Genomic DNA, 23,869 nt, shown 5'->3' with positions numbered 1-23,869 from the left:
GAGTGGTAGTAGATTCAGGCCTCTCTGAATAGAGACATGTGACTAGTGGTGTGTGCCTCAGGGTTGGGTGCTGAGTCCAATGATTGCCATCTGTATTAATATTCTGGATGATAATATGATAAATTGGATCAGCAAATTTGAACATGACATTAAGATGGGAGGGGGCCCGCAGGATAGTGGACAGTGAGGAAGGCTTTCAAAGCTTGCAGCGGGATCTAGACCAGCTGAAAAAATGGGCTGCAAAATGGCAAATAGAATTTAATGCTACTAAGTGCAAGGTGTTGCACTTTTGGAGGACTAACAGGCTAAGATTTACACGGTGAACACTAAGGCACTGCAGAATACAGTGGAATAGAGGGATCTGGGAATACAAATACACAATTCACTGAAAGTGGCGTCACAGCTAGATAAGGTTGTAAAGAGAGTTTTTGGCACATTGGCCTTCATAAATCAAAGAATGTAGTACAGGAGTCAGGACATATGTTGAAGTTGAACAGGACATTGATGAGACCAAATTTGGAGTATTGTGTGCAGTTTTGGGAAGATATCAATGATAAGTGCAGAGAAGATTTACAAGGATGTTGCCAGGATGTGAAGAGCCAAGTTACAGGGAAATGTTGAATATGTTAGGACTTTATTCCCTGGAACATTTGAGAATGAGAGAAAATTTGAAAGATGTATACAAAATTATATGGGGTATTGATAGTGTAAATGCAAGCAGGCTTTTTCTACCGAAATTGTGTCCGACTTGAATTAACGGATATGAAGGGTGAAAGGTGAAATGTTTAAGGGGAAAATTTGGGGAAACTTCGCTCAAAGAGTGGTAAGAGAGGGAACAAGCTGCCAGCAGAAGTGGTGGATGTGGATTTGATTTCAATATGTAAGAGAAATTTGGACAGGTACGTGGCTAGGAAGTGTATGGAGGACTATGGTTGAGATGCAGGTCAATGGGACTAGGCAGAATAATAGTTTTACATTGGCTAGAAGGGTTTAAGGGGCTATTTCTGTGTTGTCATGTTCTATGAAGAAGTGGAGGGGGGATTAGTAAGTTTGCAGAGGATACAAAGGTTGGAGACATTGTGGATAGTTTAGAAGGTTATTGTAGGCTACAATAGGATATAGTCAGACTGCAAAGTTTGGCAGAGAAGTGTGAAGTGATGCACTTTGGAAGATTGAACCAGAAAGTGGAATAAATGGTTAATGGTTCTTGGCAGTGTGGAGAAGATGGGGATCTTGGGGTTCAGGTCTATGGGTCTCTCAAAGTGGTTAAGAAGGCATGAGGAGCACTCACCTTCATTAATTGAGTTCAAGAGCCATAAGGCAACGTTGTAGCTCTATAAAACTATGGCTGGATTATGAGAGTATCATGTTCAGTTCTGGTTGCCTCATTATTGCTGTGAGGAGACAGTGAGTCTCCTGGGACTACTCGCAGGAATTCAGAAGAATGAGGGGAATTGGAATGTGGAAGCTTTAGAAAGGGTGGAAAAGAGATTTACCAGGATACTGCCTGGATTAGAGAATACGTTTTATGAAAAAAGGTTGTCAAGCTTGGTTTTTCTCTTTGGAGTGACAGAAAGTGAGCAACAACCAGCACCTTTTTCCCCAGTTCAACAGTGGCCAATACCACAGGATATCTGTTTAAGGTGAGTGTTAAGAAGTTTTGTGGGAGACGTTAGTGGTAGTTTCTCATCACACAGAGAGTAGTGGGTTCCTGAAATCCACCGCTGTGGTGTGGTGGTAGCAGTAGTTGATAAAATTGGAACTTTTAAAAGATTCATAAATGGGCTCATGGATATCAGAAAAATGCAGGGTTATGGGCTGTGAGGAAGGCATGGAGGGTTAGGTTGATCAGAGAGTAGGTTCATATAGGTTGGCACAACATTGAGGGCCAAAGGGCTCCTACTTTACCGTACTGTTCTATGGTTGTGTACTCAGCTTCAGAGGTCCTTAATTATCCTACTCTTCAGAAAGGTATTTGCATCTTAAATTAATGTGGCAACTACACTGCTTCATTGGGCAAAGAATTCCAGATTCATTACTCTCTGTGAGAAATTCTTCCCCATCTACTTCCCTTAATCTCGAGGGTATATCCCCTAATTCTAATCTCTCCTACCAGTGGAAACAACTTTCCTGCTTTTATTCTATCACCTGTTATAATTTTACATTTCTATGAAATAAAATTCCCTCTCATTCTTCCGAATTCCTGCAAGTTTAGTCCCAGGAGACTATATCATCTCTTGAATCAACCCGGTGAATCTCCTCTGCACCATCTCCAAAGCTAGTAGCTCTTTTTTTCTCAAGAAAGGAGACCAGAACTGCACGCAGTGCTCCAGGTGCAGTCTCACCGGTACCCTGTGCAGTTACAGCAGAAATTCCCTGCTCTTAAATTCAATGGCCAAGCATTTGATAGCGATCCCTCCATCATTTTTATATTTGTTGAGGACATCTATGTGAGGCACTACTTCAAGAAAGCAGCCAAAATCATAAAGGGCACCCATCACCCTGGTCACAACCTCTTCTTATGCTCCCTTTGGGCAGAAGATACGGAAGCCTGAAAAACCAGCACCTCCAAGTTCAAGAACAGTTTCTTTTCAATAGCTATCAGATTCAAACTTCCCCGAATGACACAAATGTGGGACTGAGCCAACACCACAAAAGAACTGTCTGCACTAACACCACTTTTTAAAAATCTTGTTCTATGTTTACTGTGAATATTTATTATCTATGCTTTGTATTCTTTATTTTCTATTTAATGTGTCGTTTTTAAATGAAGTTCTAATTGTTTTTTTTTGAGGTCGCAGTCCAGCTGCAGCAAGAATTTCTGTGCAAAACAAGCTCATTAATGCACAGCAATCCTTCAATCAGTTAACAGCTAACTTCATCAAATCTAATGTCACAACTTATCAGACCCATGTCACATTCTTTGCCAGTATAAATTCCAGTCTAATGACAGCCACATAAACTTGTCACACTGTCATTACAACTTCCTGCTTTTGGAGATGTCATCATGCCCACATTTATGATCTCACAGTTGCCCAGCCTGTGTCCAGAAGCACTCCAATTCATCTAAAGCCAGTTTGTGCTTCACAATCTAACTATAAATTATAGGTGGCTATGTTTGAATATGGGCCATCACAAGCAAACGAGACTGGCTTAGTTGGCATGGACTAGGCTGAAGGGTAAAATTCCATAGTTCCAAGTGTTAATTGTTGGCAACAGTACACCCTTGTGCAATTATCTCACATCATAATAACCCCTGCAGTGGCCTTCAGTACCCATCTCACCAAAGATAACACTTGGCTTTCAACATCTCCTCATGCAAGTAACATTTAATGACAGACAGCATTAAATATTCAGCAGAGTTTCCCATTAATCTAGGATACAAAGTAAGCCTTTAACGACAATTTTTATTGTAATTTCCTCACTTTTTCAGACGTGGAAGACTGTTGGGGTGCAAACTTTAAGAGCAATATAACTATAGGGGCTGAAATATGCAAATACTGGTTCATTGTAAACTGCCTGAAAAAGTGCACCAAAGCTGTCTGTGCCCATGTCAAACAATGGCAACTCCTGAGTATAGCAGCAAAACCCACTCAGCCTGATGGACAGGTGCTGTCAGCATGTTGGGACCAGGGATGTTGAGCAGATAGATTAGGAGGAGGAGCCAGGGATATTAGTAAATGGGGTAGAACACATTAACATGCTGTCACTTCCACTGCAACCAGGAATTTTCAGTGGACTGTGGGTAAACATATTGTGTGATACATCGCAGTGGGACCATCTCAACTGCGAAGGGATTGGAGTCTAATGACAATGCAAACCTCCAGCCCCTTTCCCTGCAGTTGACAAGCATGTTGGAAATATCTGACAACGCACAAAGAATAAACCCCAGCCCCTGGAGACTTGCCTGCGCAGGACTCTGCCATGCAATAGGACCAGATGGGCAGATTTTCACGGTCATTCAGCTCAAACACTTCTGCTATCCCTCGTCAGGAAATCTTGAGATCAAGAGGTGGTGGCTCCTTCTGCCTCAGCGTTACCTGTGTAGCTCAACTCATGGCCTCAGTTCTCAACACCATCCCCAATGCTTCCTCTCCACTTTGAATAGTCATGGGCCAGAGATTCCCAGGGATCAGTTGGGAGAAGGGGCTTGCTTATCAGGTTTTCAGTGCTTCCTTGATACCTTCCTTCCATCTGTCTGGGAATCTTTTCCCGCAACAGAGCTCAGATCCGAGTGCCTGCTCCAGGAGTTGGGTGTCAGGCTACCCAAGGTAGCTGTGAATAAAACCAGGGTGGTGGCAGGGAGGAAGGTCAATTGAACAATGTGGCTGTAAAATGTCAACATTGGCTTCCAGCATTTATCAAATATTTGTCCTTTCCCAATCACACATCCTTCCCTCACTAACATTTTCTTTGTAACATTTCAAGTGACCTTGTTTTAAAAGCATGAATTCTGCCCAAACCACATCACTCTGACCCTCTGTACACAAACATACTTTTCATGATGATTTGAAACCAACACCACAGTCAGCAACTCCCCCAATGAGTAAATCATTTGTTCTTCTCAAAGCCATCGGTTTTCAAACATTCACTGTTCTTATGAAAAAGAGACTCAACTTCCCGGGATTAATCCAGTACTCCCTCCCTCTCATCCACGGGCCTCCTCCTGAAAGCAGCTGAAAACCAAACACAACATTATGACAATTTCCACAGGTCTGACATTACCTCTGCTTTCGGATAACATCCAGTTCTAGGGGGTCAGGAGCTCGGTTGATTTTACAAAGATCTGCATTGCCAAAGTCTCAGGCACTTTCTCTCCTTTTCAAATCCTGTAGATATTGCTTTCTCATTTAGGGATTACTTCTACTCACAATGTTAACACAAGCTTCCCTGTCATTTGATAATCGTTCAGTTCATCACTTCAAAGAAGCAGAGAGATAAAGCACAGAAACAGGCCCTTCAGCCCATCAAGTTCATACTGACCACTTATTTACACCATTTGTCCAATGATCTCATTTTTTAAAATTCTCCCACATTCTTGTTAATTACTCCCAGACTCTACCACTCAATTATAAATGGGGTTAATTTACAGTATCCAATTTACCTACCCAGCCTTTCGCTATGGATTAAAACTAGGCTCTAAAAATCCATTGAACCCTATTCTGTGGGGGAAATCATGTACAATCTTGCTCTCCTAATTCAGAATGGCAACATGGTCATTAGGCCAAAGCCCTTTGCAGATCTGTGTGACTCTGATTTTCGCTTCCTGTCCAATTCTCAAGTGCCTCCTGAAAGTTCATAGTCAAGATTTGCATCATCAATGTACAGTGTTTCTTCTAGGAGCTTTAAATTGAACAATCAGGAAAAAAACTACAAGCTCTCTTCACCGTCACTCATTGATGACATCTACAAGAGCTAGCGTCTTCAGGAGCCTCTATCCTCAATGACCCTCACCACCCAGGCTATGCCCTTTTCACACGGGTACCATCAAGAAGGAGGTACAGGAGCCTGAACACAAACACCCATCAGCACAAGGACAGCTTCTTTCCCTCTGCCATCAGAATTCTGAACAGACAATGAACCACAGAGACTAGCTCAGTTTTTGATTTTCTTGCACTATTTATTTATTTTGAAATGTAACTTATAGAAATATATCCACTGTGACGCTGCCGCAAAACAACAAATTTTGTGACACGCTCATGACAGTATATTCTGATAGACCTATTCTAATCTACACTTTCCCAATCATGGAACACAGAAGAGTACAGAAATAGGAACAGGCCCAACAGTGCACAAAATTCTGCATGATACCAAAGTGCTTTCTAAATGCCTCTGAAACATTGTTGCTGCATCTGCTTCCACCACCTCCCTCTAAGCATCTCCCACACCCTGCATTTTTAAAAAAAAACCTTGCCTCAAATCTTCTTCAAACTCTTATTCGCCCCCCCCCCCCCCAAACCTTAAAGTTATACCGGCAAGTATTTAATATTTCCACCCTGGGAAAAAGACTTTGACTATCATACTTTTATGTACATCTATCATGAACCCTGTTAACTTGGGAAGGGAAGGGTGGACTACTGAAATGAGAAAGGAATGGTGAGCACAGCTCCAACCACCCCTTTGAGACTTTTCTCACTTCTTTGCAAATCAGTCCTTCAATGCACTCTATGTTATAGAGGGAAAATAGTTGTTCCATGTTGTACACAATTTATATCTTTCATATAGAACCACAAATAAGAGAATCTCTTGATTATCTAAAACATGCTTCTTGAGTTATTTCCTCCATACTTACTGACTGAAAGTAACAGACACTGAACTCTGCTCTCCACCCCAAGCACAAACACTGCTGCCCAATAATGGGGATTTCTAGTGACTAATTTGTAATGACTCCTCCTTGCAGTCGTTCAACTTGATGCAAGATTTTTCTGGAAAGAAGGCCAGAGATGGGGCTGGTCATCAGGGAGTACCCCACTCACTTGCCACGGCTGCACCTCACCTTGTACACCTTGCCAAATGCCCCGTCACCGAGCTCTCCGATGATGTCCCAAATCTCCTCGGGGTTCACATCTTTTTTCACATGCTCAAACTGCTTCTTTTTCTTCTCGCCTCCAATCTTAAATATCTTCCGAAAGTTAAAGAAAGACATTGCGGCTTCGCAGGTAGCCCAGCCTTGGGCTTGAGTGCTGAAGTGCGCGCAGGAGGCACTGCTGTCCACTTCCACTCCAGATTACGCCAAGACCCAGCGGCTGGTGCTTCGTTGCACACTTCCCCGAATGTGGACCACAGGCACCCGCTCTACTCCAGATCACTGCCGGTGATCGGTAACGCAGGTCTGCTCCGCTGGGCCCCCTCACTCCTGATCAGCCCTTGGTCACTCCCGCTGGCCCGGTCACTCCGGATAGGCCCCACTCACTCCCGCTGGCCCGGTTACTCCGGATCGGCCCCGGTTACTCCTCGCAACTGCCAGCCTTAAATCCACTCCCATTTGTCGGCGTGATCCGTGCCGAGGCCGGGCTCTGCTGCCAGGTCCGGCTGCTGCCTCCAGCCGAGCGTATCCGTGGGACGTGTCCTCCAGGAACCGCCGCCTCTCCGCTCCGCTCCTCTCAGTGCGCGCGACCTCCTCGCGCGCCGCCTCCCAGGGACATCTGCGTCAACTCATCGGCGCGACTTCCTCGCGCTCCGCCTCGAAGGGACACCCACATCAACCAATCCGCGCGGCTTCCTGGCGCACCGCCACTGAGGACCACCCACATCAACCAATCCGCGCGGTCTACTCGTGCTCCGCCTCTGAGGGACACCTGCATCAACCTATCCGCGCGGCCCCTCGCGCTCCTCCTCTGAGTGACACCCACGTCAACTAATGAGCGGCGGCTGCCGATGAGGAATGCGTCCTCCTCCAGGTTAGAACATCGAGCAGAGGCGGTCGGACGGAGTGGGTGAGGCATAATTACTGCGCCAGTACCGGCCGCCTAGAGGATCAAAGACAGCCCCCTCCACCCGCCACCGCTGCAGCATCTGGCGATGAGGGGGTGACCGAGGGTTTCATGGCGCAGGAGGGCTGCAGGAGGGGTACAGAGGACCCCGTGCCGTCCATGCTGTGGGGGTTGGACCCACTACACGGAGTGTTTGTCAAGCTCTACGTCCGGGATATCCTTGAACTCAAGAAGTCGCAGCAAGTTCCAGGTAATTCACCCAGCCATCTCTCCTCTCGATCACTGCTGTTCCCTCTTCCCCTCCTGCTTTTGCAACCCCTCCACCCCGACCAAACACACTTGTTCAGACGCCTGCTGACATTTTTCCATACCTTGATTTAAGGGTTCAAGCCCAAGTGTCTGTTATGTATTTTTACCTTTGCTCTATAAGGATACTTGATCTACTGAGTTTCTCCAGCTTTGTGTGTGTTTTACTTCAACCACAGTGTCAGCAGATTTTCGAGTTTTTCAGAGGAATGACCCATTCAGGCAGGACGGTGGGAGCAACAGGTCCAGCACCATTTAAAGCCTCCTCTACACTGGCCCAGTCACTGCTGCTACTAACCCAGATGACCCCAAAATCCAGCAGCAATAGATATTCACCAAGACAAATGGTTACTTAAACATAAGTTGCTTTTAATTCTCTTTAAACATGAAAACAGGATCAAACTCTAACTTATTACTATTAACTTAACCTAACTTTACCCCCTTCTAATTCTAAGTGCACACATATGTAATGTGTGTGTAAGTTTAGAAAAGTTCTTTGATTCACAGTCCAATCTCACTTCTCACTCGTCCAAGTTCTTATACTGTGCACAGAATTTAACATTTATGAAATTCACCAGGCTTTGGTGCTTGAAAGATAAATGGTTACTGCTCCGGAAGGTTCTTGTTGGTTTTCAGAGAGAGATTTGTTGTTTGCTGGACACAAACTGATTCCTTTTAATCAGCCATTTTAGTGTCTTGCTGAGGAAACTTGCCCCATCAGGGTTTTCCAGATGATAACCTCTTTCTTGCAGGTGTCCACGGAGTTCCTTTTCTGTTTCCCTTATTTCAAGTGAAACATTAGGCAGCCAGTCCTCTCCTCTTGTATGGACCTCAAGGGCTTTGACCAGGCTGAACTAAGCACTCACATCCCATCTTGAAAAATGTTTTTTTTTTCCACAAGCTTGCTAGCTTGTCCTGTTCCAGTCCGAGCTGCTGCTGAACTGTAAAACTGCAGAACTGAATTCTCTCTCTCCCTCTCGGAGAAAACCTTGATTTACTCTCTCTGCTTGCAAAACCACATGACCCTCCTAGAACAGCAAACTGCGCTCAGACAGCCTACAGCTCTGACGAGTTCTTTCATCTGATGCAGTCTGTTCAGGCAGATCTTTGAAAGACCTTTCCATTTTGTCCACTTCCCTGCTCTTTTCCTGCACATCCACACTTTTTCAAGATTTAAGATTTTGTTTATTGTCATGTACGTGATACACAAAATGAATCAACTTTTGTTTGTCATAAAGGCACAGAAAGAGGTGCCACTAGCCTGGGCCCCAACAATAAGAGAAAGAGAAGCAACAGAGAGTCCCTTTAGAGACACGGAGTATACGTGGATTTGCCTCCAGCTCCGTGGACTCCTATCCGTTCCAGCAGTAAACCCATGCACCTGGTTCCTTCAAATGTTGATTCTATTCTCTTAAAAGTTATCATAGAATCTTCCCCCAGCAATGTAATCAGTACCCTCTCTATGTCACTTTATCTGCCAATCACATTTAATGTGCAGACATGCAGGAGCTGCAGATGCTGGGATCCTGAGCAAACAATAAGAAGCTGGAGGAATTCAGTGGGTCAGGCAGCATCCATGGAGAGAGATGGACAGTCAGTTTTTCAGCTGAGAACTCTTTCTTGAGCCTTGGGTGGGAGGGGACAATACCAGCCCCTCTGCAGCCCACCCTCCCTCCTCCTGGTATCTGACACTACCTCATCGCTGCAGTTCTAAAAGTCATTTTGTCCATAACCTTAAACTGGTGATCTTTACCCTGGTCTGTATCACTTATAAATCCCCAAAGATCACCATTAGTGTACTGTGCATGGCTGGGGGACTTTCACACTACACCCAGCCTGATAAATAATCTTTCCTTGGGCAAGTTGATATCCATGCTTCTCTGCCTCTTTAGTACCATGGCCTGAGTTTTTCTAAAGCTTATGATAAGCCAAGCATCTTTTGAAATGTCACAAATCACATTTACTATCCCCTCCTGATTCCTTCATTCAGAAACAATCATTAAGGGCTGTTGAAGCCTGGCTCATGGATCCGGCAAACACCCCACCAGCTCAGCTGACACCACTATGGCCAGGCTGGCAGACCTATCCCAGCTGGCACCCCAACTGACCGGGACCCACGTCCCAGTCAATGACCCATCACCTGGCCAGCATGCTGAGGCCAGCTGGCACCCCTGCATCCCAGCCAGAAGACCTCACACCACAGCAGTTCACAATGTTGGTTTCCTTTGCACAGGGATATTTTTCTACAAAACCCACCCCATCAGCAAGGTGGATATCCTGGGTACTGTTGTCCAGAAGCAAGAGAAGGAGAGGTTTTACACCATTGGAGGTTGGTGATTCCGAGGACTTCTGTGTTTGTTTCTAGACTCAGCATCTTGGAGTACCGATATTCTTCAGGAGAGGCTGCGGGCTGGCCCTGACTAGAGCTTTGCCTTGTTTACTGGCAGCTGCTGCTTGGAGAAGGGGGCTGAGTGACCAAATTCAATCCTGAAACCATCTTGCTCCCACCCACCCCCCCCCCCACACACTGCTACCTTCACCGCAGACCCCTGTCCCCACTACTCTCTGCCTGAACACCTGTTCTCCCCCCTCTTCTCTGCCCTGTCCTGCTCATTTTTCAGCCTATAAATGTGTCCCCTCTCCCCACTCTGCCTAGACTCTTGTCCCACTCAGGCCAGAGAGGTGACCCCACTTGCCCCTCAACCTGGAACCCTTCCCTCCTTGGCCCAGAGATTTTTAAAAACCTATTTTAGACATACAGGCCCTTCTAGTCCAGGAGTCCATGCTGCCCATTTAACCTACATCACCTGTACATCTTTGAAGGGTGGGAGGAAACTGGAGTGCCCGAAGGAAACCCACACAGACACAGGGAGAATGTACAAACTCCATTCAGACAGTGTGGGATTTGAACCCTGACGCTGTAACAATGTTGCGCTAACTGCCACCCTTTGCTCCTTGGCTAACGTTCCTTCCCCTGCCTGCCCCTAGAGTCCTTCCAGGTACCAGACAAGTTCTGGAACCTGCATTTGAAGAGTTGTCCATGGGCTGGAATACCTTCAGTAAGTTAGGGAAAGTTTGGAACAACTTTATTTTATTTAAAACCACAAAAATTCAGATACACACATATATTCCTGTATTATGAAACTTCTAATGTAAAGAGGCCTTTAGGAGAAAGGGAATATCTGAGTTTCATTTAAATATTCATACCAGCTCTTTGTAAATATGAGCACCATATTTTCCAAAATATGTAGTATCTATTAAGTTGTAAGTAATTTTCTCAAGTGGTATTCAACTCCGAACTTCTGCATGCCAAATCTGTATCTGATTTTCAAGTTATAGCAATATATTTCTTATCTATTGCTAAAGCAATTTGTACAAAATTCACTTGATACATATTCAATTTTAATTTGGGTTTAACTCCTTTATTATCCTCCAATAGAAATAATATTGAATCCTGTGGGAATTTAACCCCTGCTATTTATTCTAACAAATTACCTAGTTCCATCCAAAAAAGGTTGAAACTTAGGACATTGCCAAGTTGAATGTAAAAATGTACTGACCTCCTGTCAAATGTCAAAAACATATATCCAAAAAGGTATGGTTAATTTTTGGTTAATTTTTTGAGGTTTCAAATATAATTGATGGATAAAATTGTATTGTACCAACCTATATTTCACATTTATTGTACTTTTCATACTTTCTACACCACTCAATCCACTATGCTCATCTATTTGCCTGTTCAAATCTATCTTGTCTTGATTTATGAACCCCTACTTTCTGAGCTTTCCTTTTGTAACAAATTAGACATTACCAAAATAAATCTCCATTACATATCAATGCCTCCACCTCTGTCCCTGCTGGCAATAATAAATCCTGACCATAATGATCTCATAAAAAGTTCATAACCTGATAATAACACTAGTAATCTCAGACATCTGAAACTTTTCCTTCATTCTGCTGAAAGACATAAATTTCCCCATTTCAAAGCAATCCTCAATTTTCTTAATACCATGATGTTGCTAAATCCTTAAAAATTGACTCCCCGTAGAAAAGTTGGGAGCAACTCTAAGCCTGGCTTGATGCTGTGAGTGGATGCTGTACTCAGTGTGTCTGTGCAGGGAGTAAAGAAATGTATGTGTCATGATTCAGGTATCAATCTCTGTATTTCATTGTATTGTTGAGTTTGGTTTTACCCACCTTCCTGCCTGGTACATTCCCCTTTTGCCAGCACAGCCCCCACCCTCCCCTGCCCTCCTCATCCCCACCCATGCTCACCCATTTGTGCTTCACAGTGGATGACGGGACTGGAGTTGTAAGATGCATATTTTGGAAGAAACAACAGCTGATGGAAGTCCCGAAACCAGGTACTGCATTTCCTTTTACCTTTTCAGCATGGATTCGCCATCCCTGATCATTGAGCAAGGGGTGGTGAAGTACTGTGGACCACTCCACTGCATGGCAGGAATTAGACCTGGCATTGAGTAGCTTTGATTTGGAATGACCGTGGTGGATCGGATGAAAGTCGTAGGGATGTAGGGAGTGGGAATAACTATTGTTAATTAATGGGTGAGAGAATAGGCAGAATTCTGCTGCTCCTCTCTTGAAAAGGACCCACAATATCTTGTGCAGTGAACAGAAGGACAGGCCATGATGAATCATACTGGGAGGAACTACCCCAGTGTTCTGCTCATGATGTAGGTGCCCCACTACAATTTACTATGTTTGGATCCAAGGAGCAGGCACTACCCAATTCCCCAGGTTCAAAATCTACAAATGATGAGAGGCTTTGATGGAGTGAACAGTCAGAATCTTTGCCTCAGGGTTAAAATATTACAGACAGAGGTGTGGGCAAAAGGTGTTTAATTGAGATGTAAGATGGAAATGTTTTACACCAAGAGTGGTGGGTGCCTGGAATGGGGAAGCAGACACAATAGTGGTGTTTCATAGTCTTTCAGATAGATACAGGGAGCAGAAGGATATGAATTGTTTTCAGACAGCAGAGTTTTTGTTAACGTGAGTATTGTGATCTGCACAGACGTGTGGGCCATAGGGTCTGTCCCTGTGCTGTATTATGTCACTGTGAAGCCTTAGGAACTGATCCCATGCAGCCTACCCTGATGACCCAGCCTTCCCTTCAACTTCTCCATTCCATTCCTCCTGTAGCCTCATCTCCCAGAGGTTTCAACCTCCTGGACCTCCTGAGCCGGATCACCAGACTGGAGCAGGAGAATTCCCGCTTGGAACTTGGTGATGTGGTCCAGGTCCATGGCCAGATCAGAGAGTACAGAGAGCAGAGAGATATCAGAAGCTTCAGTATTGGTGAGTGGATCATTTGAGGAGTGGCTAGGAAATATGGAACTTGGTGCTGGAAGGCTGGGGAGTGTGTGGGGAGTATGATCAGTCATTCCTGCAATGGTTATATTTTACTTCTCTGCAGTTAAAGTGGCCGACCCTATCTTCACAGCACAGATCTCCCGGATGCTGGCACTCCCTCACCTTTACCAAAACTTTTATGATAAAACATTTCAAATTCCAAAGACCAGCGTTGAGTCCAAGTAAGAACGATGGATTTGAGAGAGAGGTTGGGGAAAAGTGGTGGGATGGGGAGTCAATGAGAGGGATGGGGGAACAGGAGAAGGATGTGAGAGAGAGTGGGGTGAAACAGAGATGGGGGAATGGATGCAAATGTGGAGAAGCTGAGGAAGGGGCTGAGTTTCTGAGTTGCTGCTGTCTTCTCTGCCCAGTTTTGTCCCAGACTCTGAGATCTCTCTGTCTGTATCTCTCATTCCCAGTGAAGACCAATCGCACATCCTGTCCCTGCAGAGCAAGATCAAACAATTTCTGGCTCAGAACCAGGTGAAAAACTTCTACCAACGGGAACTGGAGACCATTGACATGTTGTCCTGTGTTGCTCAGCATGGCCAACAGGGTGTGTGTGGACAGGACTTGGGCCAGAGTCCAGCACAGGTAGGGGCAACAGGAAAATGGGGTGAAGTGATGACCAGTGTTTGCTTGGGAAGAGGAGTTGGTGGCGTGTTGCAGGATTGAAGGAGGGGTTCAAACTGAGAGGAGGTCCTCACTTTGGCAACTCTTTCCCTTCTCACTAACTGCACTGTGCTCTGTTTCTGTTGAAGGAGCTCTCAAGCTTGCAGTGTGCATCGAGGCAGATTCATGCAGCTTTTCAGGAGGCCATTTCTGCTCTGAAGATGGAGGGAGTCATTTTCCAGAAGGTGGCTGGACCCAACGAGTTGTACCTGGTAGGTGACAGGCCAGGCTCTGTCTCAGCCCCGTTCCCTCTCCGTCCTGTTTCTGGAGTACCCCAGACTATGGCGAAAGACCAAGAGCTAGACTCTGTGATTAGAGAGTTGCTGGGTGACCTGACCAGAACCCTCTGTGGTTCCACACACATTCTGATATCTGATCACCCATGCTTTTGCCTTGAAGCATGCCTCCAGGCTCTTAGTGTCCTCACTGAATCATGACGGTTGGATCCATCTCACCCTCATCATGATGTTCCTCATCATCAATGATTTATCCCTGATCACTTCCACCCTTGTCACCAATTCCATGAGTTTTTTCCAGGTGTGGAGTTGAGATCCATGAGCATGTATGCATACTCTGCACTCACTGAGGCAACTCCTCCCCCAAGCCCACCAGCTTGACTCCAGTGGGACAATGGCAGGAGAGGAATGAGAACACCAGATCCTGCAGCTTCCTCTGCTGGTCCCACATTATCCTGTCTGGGAAGTATCTCGCCATTCCTTATTGTCACTGATCTGAGTCCTGGGACATAGTCTGGCAACACACCCACCAATGGTTTATGGGTGTAGGCTGCTGTTGAACTGATCTCAGGCTAGAGAGACAAGTTCCTGACACACTGTTCACATGTCCCACAGGTCACTGATGAGGAGAAGCAGCTCCATGATGTAATCCTGTCCATCATTCGGGATGATTCCTCGAGACCCAAGTGTGAGTGATTGCCTCTGTAGAATCTCACTACCTTTTGGTGAGCAACTTCTAAAGTTCAGGATGGACACCAGGTTCGGGCTGCCATTTGGCTAAGGAGCATGAAGATGTGGCTTGTGACACTCCTTTCACTGAGAGAGGGGATTAGAGTGGTAACTCAGTGGTTGACCCCCATTCAATGCTTATACATAAACAATGGGAACAGTAGTGGCCATTTGTTCCCTCTCCTGGACGAGTCAGTCATACAGCACAAAAAACAGGCCCTTCAACCTTTTACGTCCACGTCAACCAAGTTGTCTACCTGATTCTTCAGGGCCTTAACATTTACAGTGCAAGTCATGGGTGGTTTAACTTGCCTTACACTTGTTCAACTTAAATTCCATCTCTCATTCTTTGACCCAGCTCCCTAGTTGTTCCAGATGCAGGTCATTTGATTTTGTTGGCATCTAAAATCCTAAATCTGTTTTGAACATACTCGAGAGTCTGAGCCTCAAAGCACCTTGAGAATTCTAAAGTTTCCTTCTCTCTGGGTCGCTGCATGGCTGTCACCGATGCCTAATCTATCCATCTAGCCAGAGGAAATGTCAATTCTTTGTCTCTCTCAGCCTCTTGTTCCTCTAAACTCTGCAGAGCAAAGCCCATCCGGGTCCTTCTGAACACCAATACCTCTTGTTCCCTCACTGTTTTAAGAATACTGTACCTTCTATAACCTGTTAATCAGTTTTCAGAAGACGTCTTCTCATGCTGGTAAGTATTTTGGGACAAATAAACTTGGAGCTTACTACTTTCTACTAAATAGAATGATCTTGCATTTTCCACTTTGATTCCATTTGCCTGTTTCTCAACCCCAAGAATCCCTTTGTATCCTCCCCATCACCCACATTGCAAACTTGTTTGTTGCATTTAATTCCCTTATCTCAATTACTCTTGTAGATTATGAAGCTGTCACCAATCCCTGCATCACCCTCCCCGTCACAGCCTCTGTCGACCTGAGGAAAGCCTGGTTATTCCAGCTCTCCTATGTGTCCATCAGTCTGTCTTCATTTCACACCACTTTATTGACTCTACACTTATTTTTGTCATTAAAGTGGCGCCTTAGTGAAGGCCTTATGAGCATCTAAATATCTTCCATCAACTGGTTCACCCTGATCAATCCCACTCATTACAGCCTAGCAATTCAAATATCATTTCACTTTCAGAAATCATGTTCACTCAGTCCAGTACAATGATCATTTCCTTGAACTAAAAGACTGAGTGCAGTGAGCCTTTCACCTGATGGTGAAATATGAAAGTCTGCAGGCGCTGTAACTGCAGAAAACACAGAAATGTTGGAGGAACTCTGAAGTCTCGCAGGTTCCATAAGAGGTAAAGACATATTACCGATGTTTCGGTCTCAGGCCTGAAATGTCAGTTATATATCTTTACCTCCTATGGATGCCAGGGGACCATCTTCCACTGTCTCTGTGCCTTTACTTCCACCTGCGAGCTTAGGTTTGCGTGTCCATTTGCATGGTCACACAGTTGTATGGTCATGGAAACAGTGATGTCAGCTGCTTTTGAGAGGTGGGTCCTGTCAGAGGTCAGTGAAACAACTACACATCCAGCCCCTGTAGGAGGTCAGTGGAGCCTCTACACATCCAGCCCCCATGCTAAAGATGCAGGAAAGAGTGGTGGAGGGGAGTGGCAGGAGAGGAGCAGTCAGCACTGAAGTCGGGGGGTGTTGATGGAAAAAGGACTGAGAAAGGGGATAGAGGAGGTGGGGGGGGGCAGCGGGGAGAGACCACTGACGAAACTGGTGGTGCAAGAAGCTGAAGCAACAGATACTGGCAGGCTGGCAGTGCTCGTGGAAAAGGAACTGGCTACTGTAGCCAATGGCAGCAGGTAGATTCAGGCTAGCCTGCCTTGAGTTCTCAGGAATGAACAGTCTTTACCCCAATTTCCTGTAACACTAATCCACAGCATCCTTGTGCATCAAAAAAACAGGAGAGTTCATTTATTTACAATTTGGGGCCAATAGAACTTTCATTCCACATCCCAGATTTTTTGCTAAGAGTGAGTTTCGTGGAGACTGAGGTACTGAGAGGGCCAGAGATGGGAAAGGACAAGTAGCCCTGGGGTTTTGTAGTGCTGCTGTGGCACAGCCCCATTCCTATCGACCTGGCAGTATGCATGTGGTTAATCCCTCCTCTGTTTTCTCTAGACGTTGATAAGGGATGCCCTTTCCTTCACATTCTGAGCTGTGTGCGGCACAATTATGGTGCAGAGATTACTGAGGCAACACTGCAGAGGGTACTGGACAGACTGGAGTGCTCCAGTGACATCATCAGTACAATGGACAGGTGCTACACTGCCTCCTGACTGGGACTTCAGCTCTGAGGCATTGCTGGACACATCTGAACTGCCCCAGGGAGTGTTTACCTTCCCTGTGGTATGAAAAGAGGTGTGTGACAGTTATACAGAATGGTGCGTGGATTGGAGGCTTGACTGTGAATGTATTCACCTTTATTAAAATAAACAATGGCAGGCATTTTATTCAGGGCAGATTGTGCTTTACCAAGGGGGCAAATGCATGGTGTGATTGCGTGACCAGTACAGATCTGTGTTCCTGGCTGGTTTAATGTCCCTGGGCCATCACAAGCCTTTTAGCCCTGCTCAGGTTTTCTGTACCAACTGTAATGGATTTATGTTAATTTTTAATGTTAAGCTATAGTTCTCGTATATAAAAAATGTCTTGGTAAATTGGAGTTAAAATATTGTATTTGTATTTTTAGTTGTGGGCTAGTATAGGGTCACACACAGGTCATAGCTCATTTACAGATACACCATTATACTCAGAAAAGTGTTAATTCTCGGAGATGCAGCGTCTTGGACAGACCGACCAAATGAATTTCATGGATCTTATTCAAGAACTGCTGAAGGAAGCCATCTGTTTTTAATCAAAGCCACTTAAGCCTCTTTAACTGAGATGAGGTCAAAGATTGTTATGGATATGGAATGGTTTTGGAAAAGGAACACAAATTTGGTAGAAATAACTGATGGTCATATGGTTTCCAAGAATTTGGACTTGCCTCGGTGATGATGTAATGGTCACATGATTTGGAGAAATATATTACCAAATTCAGACATTTTTGAGTTCAGTTTTTTTTTATGGAAGAGTTCAGTTGGAGAGTACAGAAGTCAAAACCCCTGTGACACAGGGGTTGAAACCTTGTGAAAGACAGGATTGAGTTACAGTAACCAGAATTGGTGCTGATGTATGTTACTCCTGGGAAAAGGGGAACACAATCCGTGGCTTTTGAAATAAGGAAGACTACTTCACTGTCTCTTTGGAAAAGAGGACAAATTTCTACTGTGTCTATTTTTGTATGGTCATCATTTAACCCTTGTCTGGATGTGTGACTTCATCATGGAAGAAGATTGTCACTTCGTTTAACCCTTGTCTGGATTTGTGATTTCATCATCGAAGAAAATAGCCACATTTTGATTAAAGAGGCCTGAAGATATAATGTTTAAAAGCACTTTATAATTATTTCTGAACTGAGATTTTAAGACATTCAAGTAAGACTAAAATGATGAACTTTTAAAGATTGACTTTTCAGAGTGGGACTTTAATCACACACACACAATCGGGTTAAGTTTAGAGGTAAGTAAGAAATGTTGTTAATAGTTTAATTTAAAAACTATTATTTTGAATTTACCATTGTCTGGTGAATTTTCCATTGCTGTTCCTGTTTAGTCCCAAAAATAATTGAGTTGTTAGTTCATAACATATTTTGGGGCTTGTCTAGTCTTGCTCATGTGAGAGGTCCCGAGATTTAAAAAAAAACAAAAATTTGAACTTAATGAGAACTTATTTGATTGATAAATATTCAATTTGTTTGGTTAAAAATCTTTTGGAAAGCTAATTAAAATACTTATTGTGTGTGTGGATAAACACCAGCAATGGGTTTTGATAAATGTTTGGCAACACCAATCTGAAGATTTGAAAGTGGAGACTTGGTCAGAATTTGCAGATGAGAATGTTGTAAAAGTGTCGATGGGGGGGAAAAAAAGTTATTCATATAATTTTGGCTGACTACTATGTCAAAGAGGGTATTTTGAGGAGAAAGTTAAAACAATTTTTTGCGAATAGATGTCTGATGTGCATGAGCTAGAGAGAGAGAAAAAAGGGAAAGGGAGATAGAAAAACAGGAAATTGAAAAGCAAAGGAAGTTTGAGGTGGGGGAAGACAGGAAACAAAGGGAATTTGAGAGAGAAATTGAGATTTTGAAAAATTCATTTAAAGTTGCAGCTGGTTATGATCCTGTTAAATCCAGATCTTAAATTAAAGCCAAGTGAAAATTTTCAAAAGCGACAACATTCTGCTACATATGCAGACAATTATCACAATGTGAAATTGGTGCCCAAAATTCAAAAGGGTAACATGAAGTATCAAAATAAGGTAGAAAATAGATGGGGGAAAACCTTTTGGTTCATTTTATAAGAAGGCTGGACATGTGGTAGCTAATTGTTCTCTTTCTTGAAGAGAAAGAGAGCATGAAGCAATGGCACCAGAAGTTTGTGTTAAAGGAGGTGAAATAAAGGGAAATAAAAAGGAATTTGTTGGTAAAAGTAGGAAGGAATTTAAATCTTTTGACTCCAGAGATCAGGTTGTCCCTGTAGTAAAGTATCCAATTGTTGCCCATGTAGAAAAAGCTGTGCAGTCTGAATTAAAAGTGAGGTCTAAAACCTCAGCCAGTGAAGAAAATTGCCGGGCAAATTGATTTAAAGAAAGATACAGCAGCAGAAACAGACGGTCAGGTCCAGAAAGAAACCGGCTGAGAGATCGAACAAACAAGCTGTCAGGTGCGGAAGCAAACAGACTATGGGATCACCAGTCATTTTAAATATTTCCTGAAGTCAGAATTCTGATTGATTTTAAACTTGAAGGTTGTGACAGTGATGTCTAAAATGAAGTCTGTGACCGAGCACAGATCTGTCACAATACAGAGAAAAACTGATCGAAGTGATCTTGCTGAAGTTGGAGAGAATTTCTCTGGTGGAGGAATTCTTTTTTTTTTTAAAAAATGCTAATTGGATATTATTTCAAAGGAAGTTCATTAATGAGAACATATAGGTTACATGAGATTATTGCTAATGAAGAATGCGCAGTGGTTCACCAAGTTGTAGTTCCTAGAACCTATAGAGATGAGATTTTGAATGTGGCTTATTATAAAACACCTTGGGGTAAAGGAGACTACCTACAAAATTATGAAACGATTTTACTGGCCTAATTTAAAAAAAAATGTTGAGAGATTTTGTCAAGTTGCAAGGACACCTAATTAATGTCTTTAAAATCTGATTTTGGAGAACTTTTTCTAAAATCATCGTGAATTGCGTTGGTCCAATGCCCAAAACAAAAGCTGGAAATAAGTATCTGTTAACCATTTATGTATGCCACTTTCAAGTTTACAGAAGCCATATCACTCAGGAATATTCAAGTAAAAACTGTGTCTGGGGTTCTATATATATATATATATATATATATATATATATAAAAAAAATTTCAGTTAATTTGATTTGCCTAAAGAAATAAAATTAGATCAGGGAAAGAATTTTGTCAGGTGTATTTCAACAGTTAGTTTACAGATTGGGAGTTAAACAAATTGCATTATCTGCATATCACCCAGAATCTCAAAGATATGGTTGAAAGAGGTTCCATTCAACTTTTAAAACTATGACAAGAACTTATTGCTGCGAGAATGAAAAGAATTGGGATGAGGGTGTTCATTTATTTTTGTTTGAAAAAAGGGAACATGAAGTTAGAGGACCTTTAATGTTAAAAGAACAGTGGATTAATGAGGATGTCCATTTGAATTTGTTGGATTATGTTTCAAAATTTAAAGATTGCTGGAAAAACATGTGAAAGGTAGCTGGGAAGAATTTAAAAGTGGCTCAAGACAAAACGAAGGTTTGTTATGACAGGAAATCTTCTGAGAGAAATTTTAAACCAGGAGATGGTGTTAATTCTGTTCTCAACAATGCTTAATCATGTTAGAGTGAGATTTTCTGGGCATAATGTGATAACATCTAAGGTAAATAAAGCTAACTACATAGATAAAAACTTGAGATGAGATGTGACAATACAGGATATTAAAGAGAAGCTGTTTGGTAGATCTTTGAAAGCCAATTTTAATAATACATATGAAGGACAAGTGTTTTCTGTACAAATAAATAAATATTGTTTCTTGAATAGGAGAGTCTTGGATGGTTAGTGTGAGCAGTTCTTTTGGTCTTTTGACATTCTAACTGCTTGTGGGAGGGATGAAGGCTGGAGTCCTTGGGGAGAGGGTAGTGAAGGGGGTGCTGGAGTCCTGGTTGGGTGTGGTGTCTGTGAGCAGGAGTCTCATTCCCATCCCTTGTGGTGATGCCCCCTGATAGGATGCCGAACTGAATTTCTCAGACCTCTAGGGAAGTAGAGGTGCTGTATGTCTCCCTGCCACATGCTGACAAATTATTTCCAACAATTTCATTGTATTTTTTAAATTTTTATTCCATAAAAGAAGTTTTGTAATTTAAATAAGGCAGACAGTAACATTATTAGCTGGTCTTGAAGGGAAATGTGTGCAGAGAGAAAAACATTGCAGCAGGAATGGAGGAACCAAATGGGGTGGTGACTGAAGGCCAGATTCATTCTTGATCCTGAACCCCTCTCCATATTGGCCATGCACCCCCTCACAACACTAGACAATAGTAAGCACAGGGATCACCCTCTCATTTCAATCCTCTGCTTCTTCAAAGCTTCATCTCCCTCCAGCAGGAATACTCATCGTGATCCAGCCTCCACAACCCACTGGGCCAGATAATGTCCAGGCTCACTGCACTCTGCCCCTACCTCCAGTTTACAACCATCCCTTGCTGGGGACTGTCCCAGTGAAAACTTCCTGCTGTACTATGTAGACTACCTCTCTCTGCTCCTCAGGATAGAACTGGAGCAGCCAGACATGCTGAGGTCTAATGTTGCTCATCTCAGTGTAGACTGCCTGCCCTTGGTCATGCTGGGTTCCAATCTGCTCCACCTGCTCGTTCACCATCCCTGGCCATCTGTCCCCTAAACTTCCAGTGCTCTAAAGTAGTTTCCCTCTCCCCTGGCTGTGGGAATGAGGGTTCAGGAGTGAAGTCTTGGCCTTTCCTCTGCAGTGAGCCAGTGTTGATGTCATTCCTGAGGGTTTGTGTGGGGAAGGGTAGTGGACCTGGGAGAGCAGAGATCACTGACATAGCGCAGCACCAAAAGGTTCAACCGCCCAGTTCTCATGCTGGCAGCTCCATACAGGTGATAAATGGCCTGTTTAAGGAACCAATGGTGTTTTTAAACTAAAATCCTGCAACCACAGGGTTTGTGTCCAAGATGGCTGTGCCTCTGAAAGAGAACGACCACAAGGGATTGCAGTCTCAGTGGGGGGGGGGGGGAAGTGCAACAGATTGGTGTAGGGCACCAGAAATTGGGAGATCACCCCCAGTTGAGAAGGAGAAGCATGGAAAATGACCCTACAGGGAGGTGACCATGGCAGCGGATCAGCGAGGGACTTAACAACTGTGGGGCCTGCGCAGGCTGTGGGTCGTTTGCATTTGGGGGACTGGTACGGCCTTGGGGTGCTGGAGACTGGCTCATGGGAACCAGGAGTCGGATCAGGGATTTAGGAGGGTGCTGAGGGCAAGAAGTTCTGAAGGGCCTCGGGTGCTGAAGGCTTCCTGATCATGTTGGAGGTTTGAATCTGGAGCTCGGGTTGCTGATGGATCGAGCAGGAGGCTGCGGGAGCACTAGAGGTGAATCCACGGACACTATGACTCTTTGCTTCTCTTTCTCTCGTACTATAAGGGGTACCAAGCAAAACTAATGGGAACTCTTTGCCTTATGACATGCAGAAGGCAATTTCATGTATTATTGCATGACAATGAGGGAATCTTGACGCACTGATCTGGTGGTCAATGTCAATGTTCACTGCCCCACCTGAGCCCACAAAGCCAATTCCCAGGCAGTAACAAACACCAGTCACCCTCCACCCATGCCACGAATAGTCAGAACCCACTTGAGTCTGGCAGAATAGTAGAATACACCCTGTAGTGCAAGAGACCTCACAAAAAGAAATATGCATGCGTTTTTCTTCAGTTTTAAGCCGTGGCGTTAGAGAGGGTTAAGGAATGTGTCCTCCTCGTGGGTGACTACTGGAGACCAGGAGCCCTCTTTTGAGTTCGTCTGTGTGAAGTGTGACCTACAGAAAGAAATAATTGATTAAACATTTGTCTCTCCCCCCAGACCAGACCAGCAGGGTTCAGAAGACAGGACATTTTCTATTGGTTCTACAGCAATGATTGTATCTACAAAAGGTCTCTTGTGCTTGAAGTCTTTCAAAGGAGTGTCAACAAACTTCGCATCAGCGACACCAGGGCAGCTTGCCAAAAGCTTGGTGAAAGGCAAGTTATAGAGCAGCAGAAAGGGAGGATAGGATGAGGGGTGCAGAGGTCAGAAGCAGACACCTTCACTGTGAGGTGAGTGAAGGAGATCGGGACTGAGCGGGAAACTTTGGAGATCTGTAGGGTAAGAAGAGAATGTGGAGGTTGGGAGGGATGTGAACACAATGGTGATGCAAGCTGGGAACTAGTGGCACTTGCAATACATGACAGCAAGTGAATGGAACAGTGCATTAGGCAAGTCGATCCCTGTAACCGGAAAACAGAGCAGACAGGTTGGCGTCAGGTGTTGCACCAGTAAAAACACTGAAATGCCAGAGAAACAGCTGGTTTTTCTGCATCCAAAGATCTGTTTCAGGCTTGAGTCATTCTTCAAGGAATGAGCCATAAAGCAGGAAATCTCAAAGTCTCAGAATTCAGACAATGCTGCCTGGAGCAGGAATCTAGACCAACAAAAGGTGTTAATTGGATATGATGACAGATGAGGTAAGAATTTATCATGTCTGTGCAAAAGGAGACTAGGAAAAGGGAGAGAGTGAGTTGGGGGAAGGAGGAGGGTGTTTTCCTTTTTCAATATTTTTATTAATTTAATTTAGCAAATGTTACATAGGTAAATAAACATGAATTGAACAATAATCAAACTTGTATAATATTAGTGACAGTAATGACAAAACTGACATTAGCAAATTTATTTTCTGCATGTATTTTAAAAA

The 23,869-nt window shown here is 43.9% G+C and overlaps 3 protein-coding genes across 10 annotated transcripts in view; 1 reads left to right on the top strand and 2 right to left on the bottom strand.

Annotated features, from left to right (window-relative positions):
• LOC138744367 (STE20-like serine/threonine-protein kinase) overlaps positions 1-7,160 on the bottom strand; it is a 105,322-nt gene extending 98,162 nt beyond the window's left edge. For both annotated transcript variants that reach the window (XM_069900413.1, XM_069900414.1), the window contains exon 1: positions 6,497-7,160. In XM_069900413.1, the coding sequence (XP_069756514.1) occupies positions 6,497-6,646 (150 nt within the window). In that variant the 5' untranslated portion in view covers positions 6,647-7,160. The remainder of the gene's footprint in view (positions 1-6,496) is intronic.
• A 207-nt stretch (positions 7,161-7,367) lies between these two features.
• stn1 (STN1 subunit of CST complex) lies at positions 7,368-17,830 on the top strand. 2 transcript variants are annotated; one of them, XM_069900415.1, is made up of 9 exons: positions 7,368-7,683; positions 9,973-10,068; positions 12,032-12,103; positions 12,903-13,058; positions 13,177-13,294; positions 13,532-13,706; positions 13,874-13,996; positions 14,636-14,708; positions 16,906-17,830. In XM_069900415.1, exons 1-9 carry the CDS (start codon positions 7,545-7,547, stop codon positions 17,061-17,063), a joined length of 1,110 nt encoding a protein of 369 aa, XP_069756516.1. In that variant the 5' UTR covers positions 7,368-7,544; the 3' UTR covers positions 17,064-17,830. The 2 variants fall into 2 exon arrangements, with proteins under 2 accessions (XP_069756516.1, XP_069756517.1); XM_069900416.1 differs by lacking the exon at positions 12,903-13,058.
• Positions 17,831-21,211: 3,381 nt separating this feature from the next.
• LOC138744366 (collagen alpha-1(XVII) chain-like) overlaps positions 21,212-23,869 on the bottom strand; it is a 115,046-nt gene continuing 112,388 nt past the window's right edge. For all 6 annotated transcript variants that reach the window (XM_069900406.1, XM_069900411.1, XM_069900410.1 and 3 more), the window contains one exon: positions 21,212-22,957. In XM_069900406.1, the coding sequence (XP_069756507.1) occupies positions 22,908-22,957 (50 nt within the window). In that variant the 3' untranslated portion in view covers positions 21,212-22,907. The remainder of the gene's footprint in view (positions 22,958-23,869) is intronic.

The sequence above is a fragment of the Narcine bancroftii genome, chromosome 10 (assembly GCF_036971445.1).
Source record: "Narcine bancroftii isolate sNarBan1 chromosome 10, sNarBan1.hap1, whole genome shotgun sequence".
Classification (NCBI taxonomy): Eukaryota; Metazoa; Chordata; class Chondrichthyes; order Torpediniformes; family Narcinidae; genus Narcine; species Narcine bancroftii.
Note: the sequence above shows the minus strand (reverse complement) of the source record. Positions and strands in the feature narration are given on the sequence as shown.

Bases quoted from the DNA above. Each gene is read 5' to 3' on its own strand.
- stn1 (XM_069900415.1), top strand. From the start codon at position 7,545: ATGGCGCAGGAGGGCTGCAGGAGGGGTACAGAGGACCCCGTGCCGTCC. The intron at 13,059-13,176 runs GTGAGTGGATCA...ACTTCTCTGCAG, and splicing joins TATCAGAAGCTTCAGTATTG to TTAAAGTGGCCGACCCTATC. The intron at 13,997-14,635 runs GTAGGTGACAGG...CATGTCCCACAG, and splicing joins GACCCAACGAGTTGTACCTG to GTCACTGATGAGGAGAAGCA.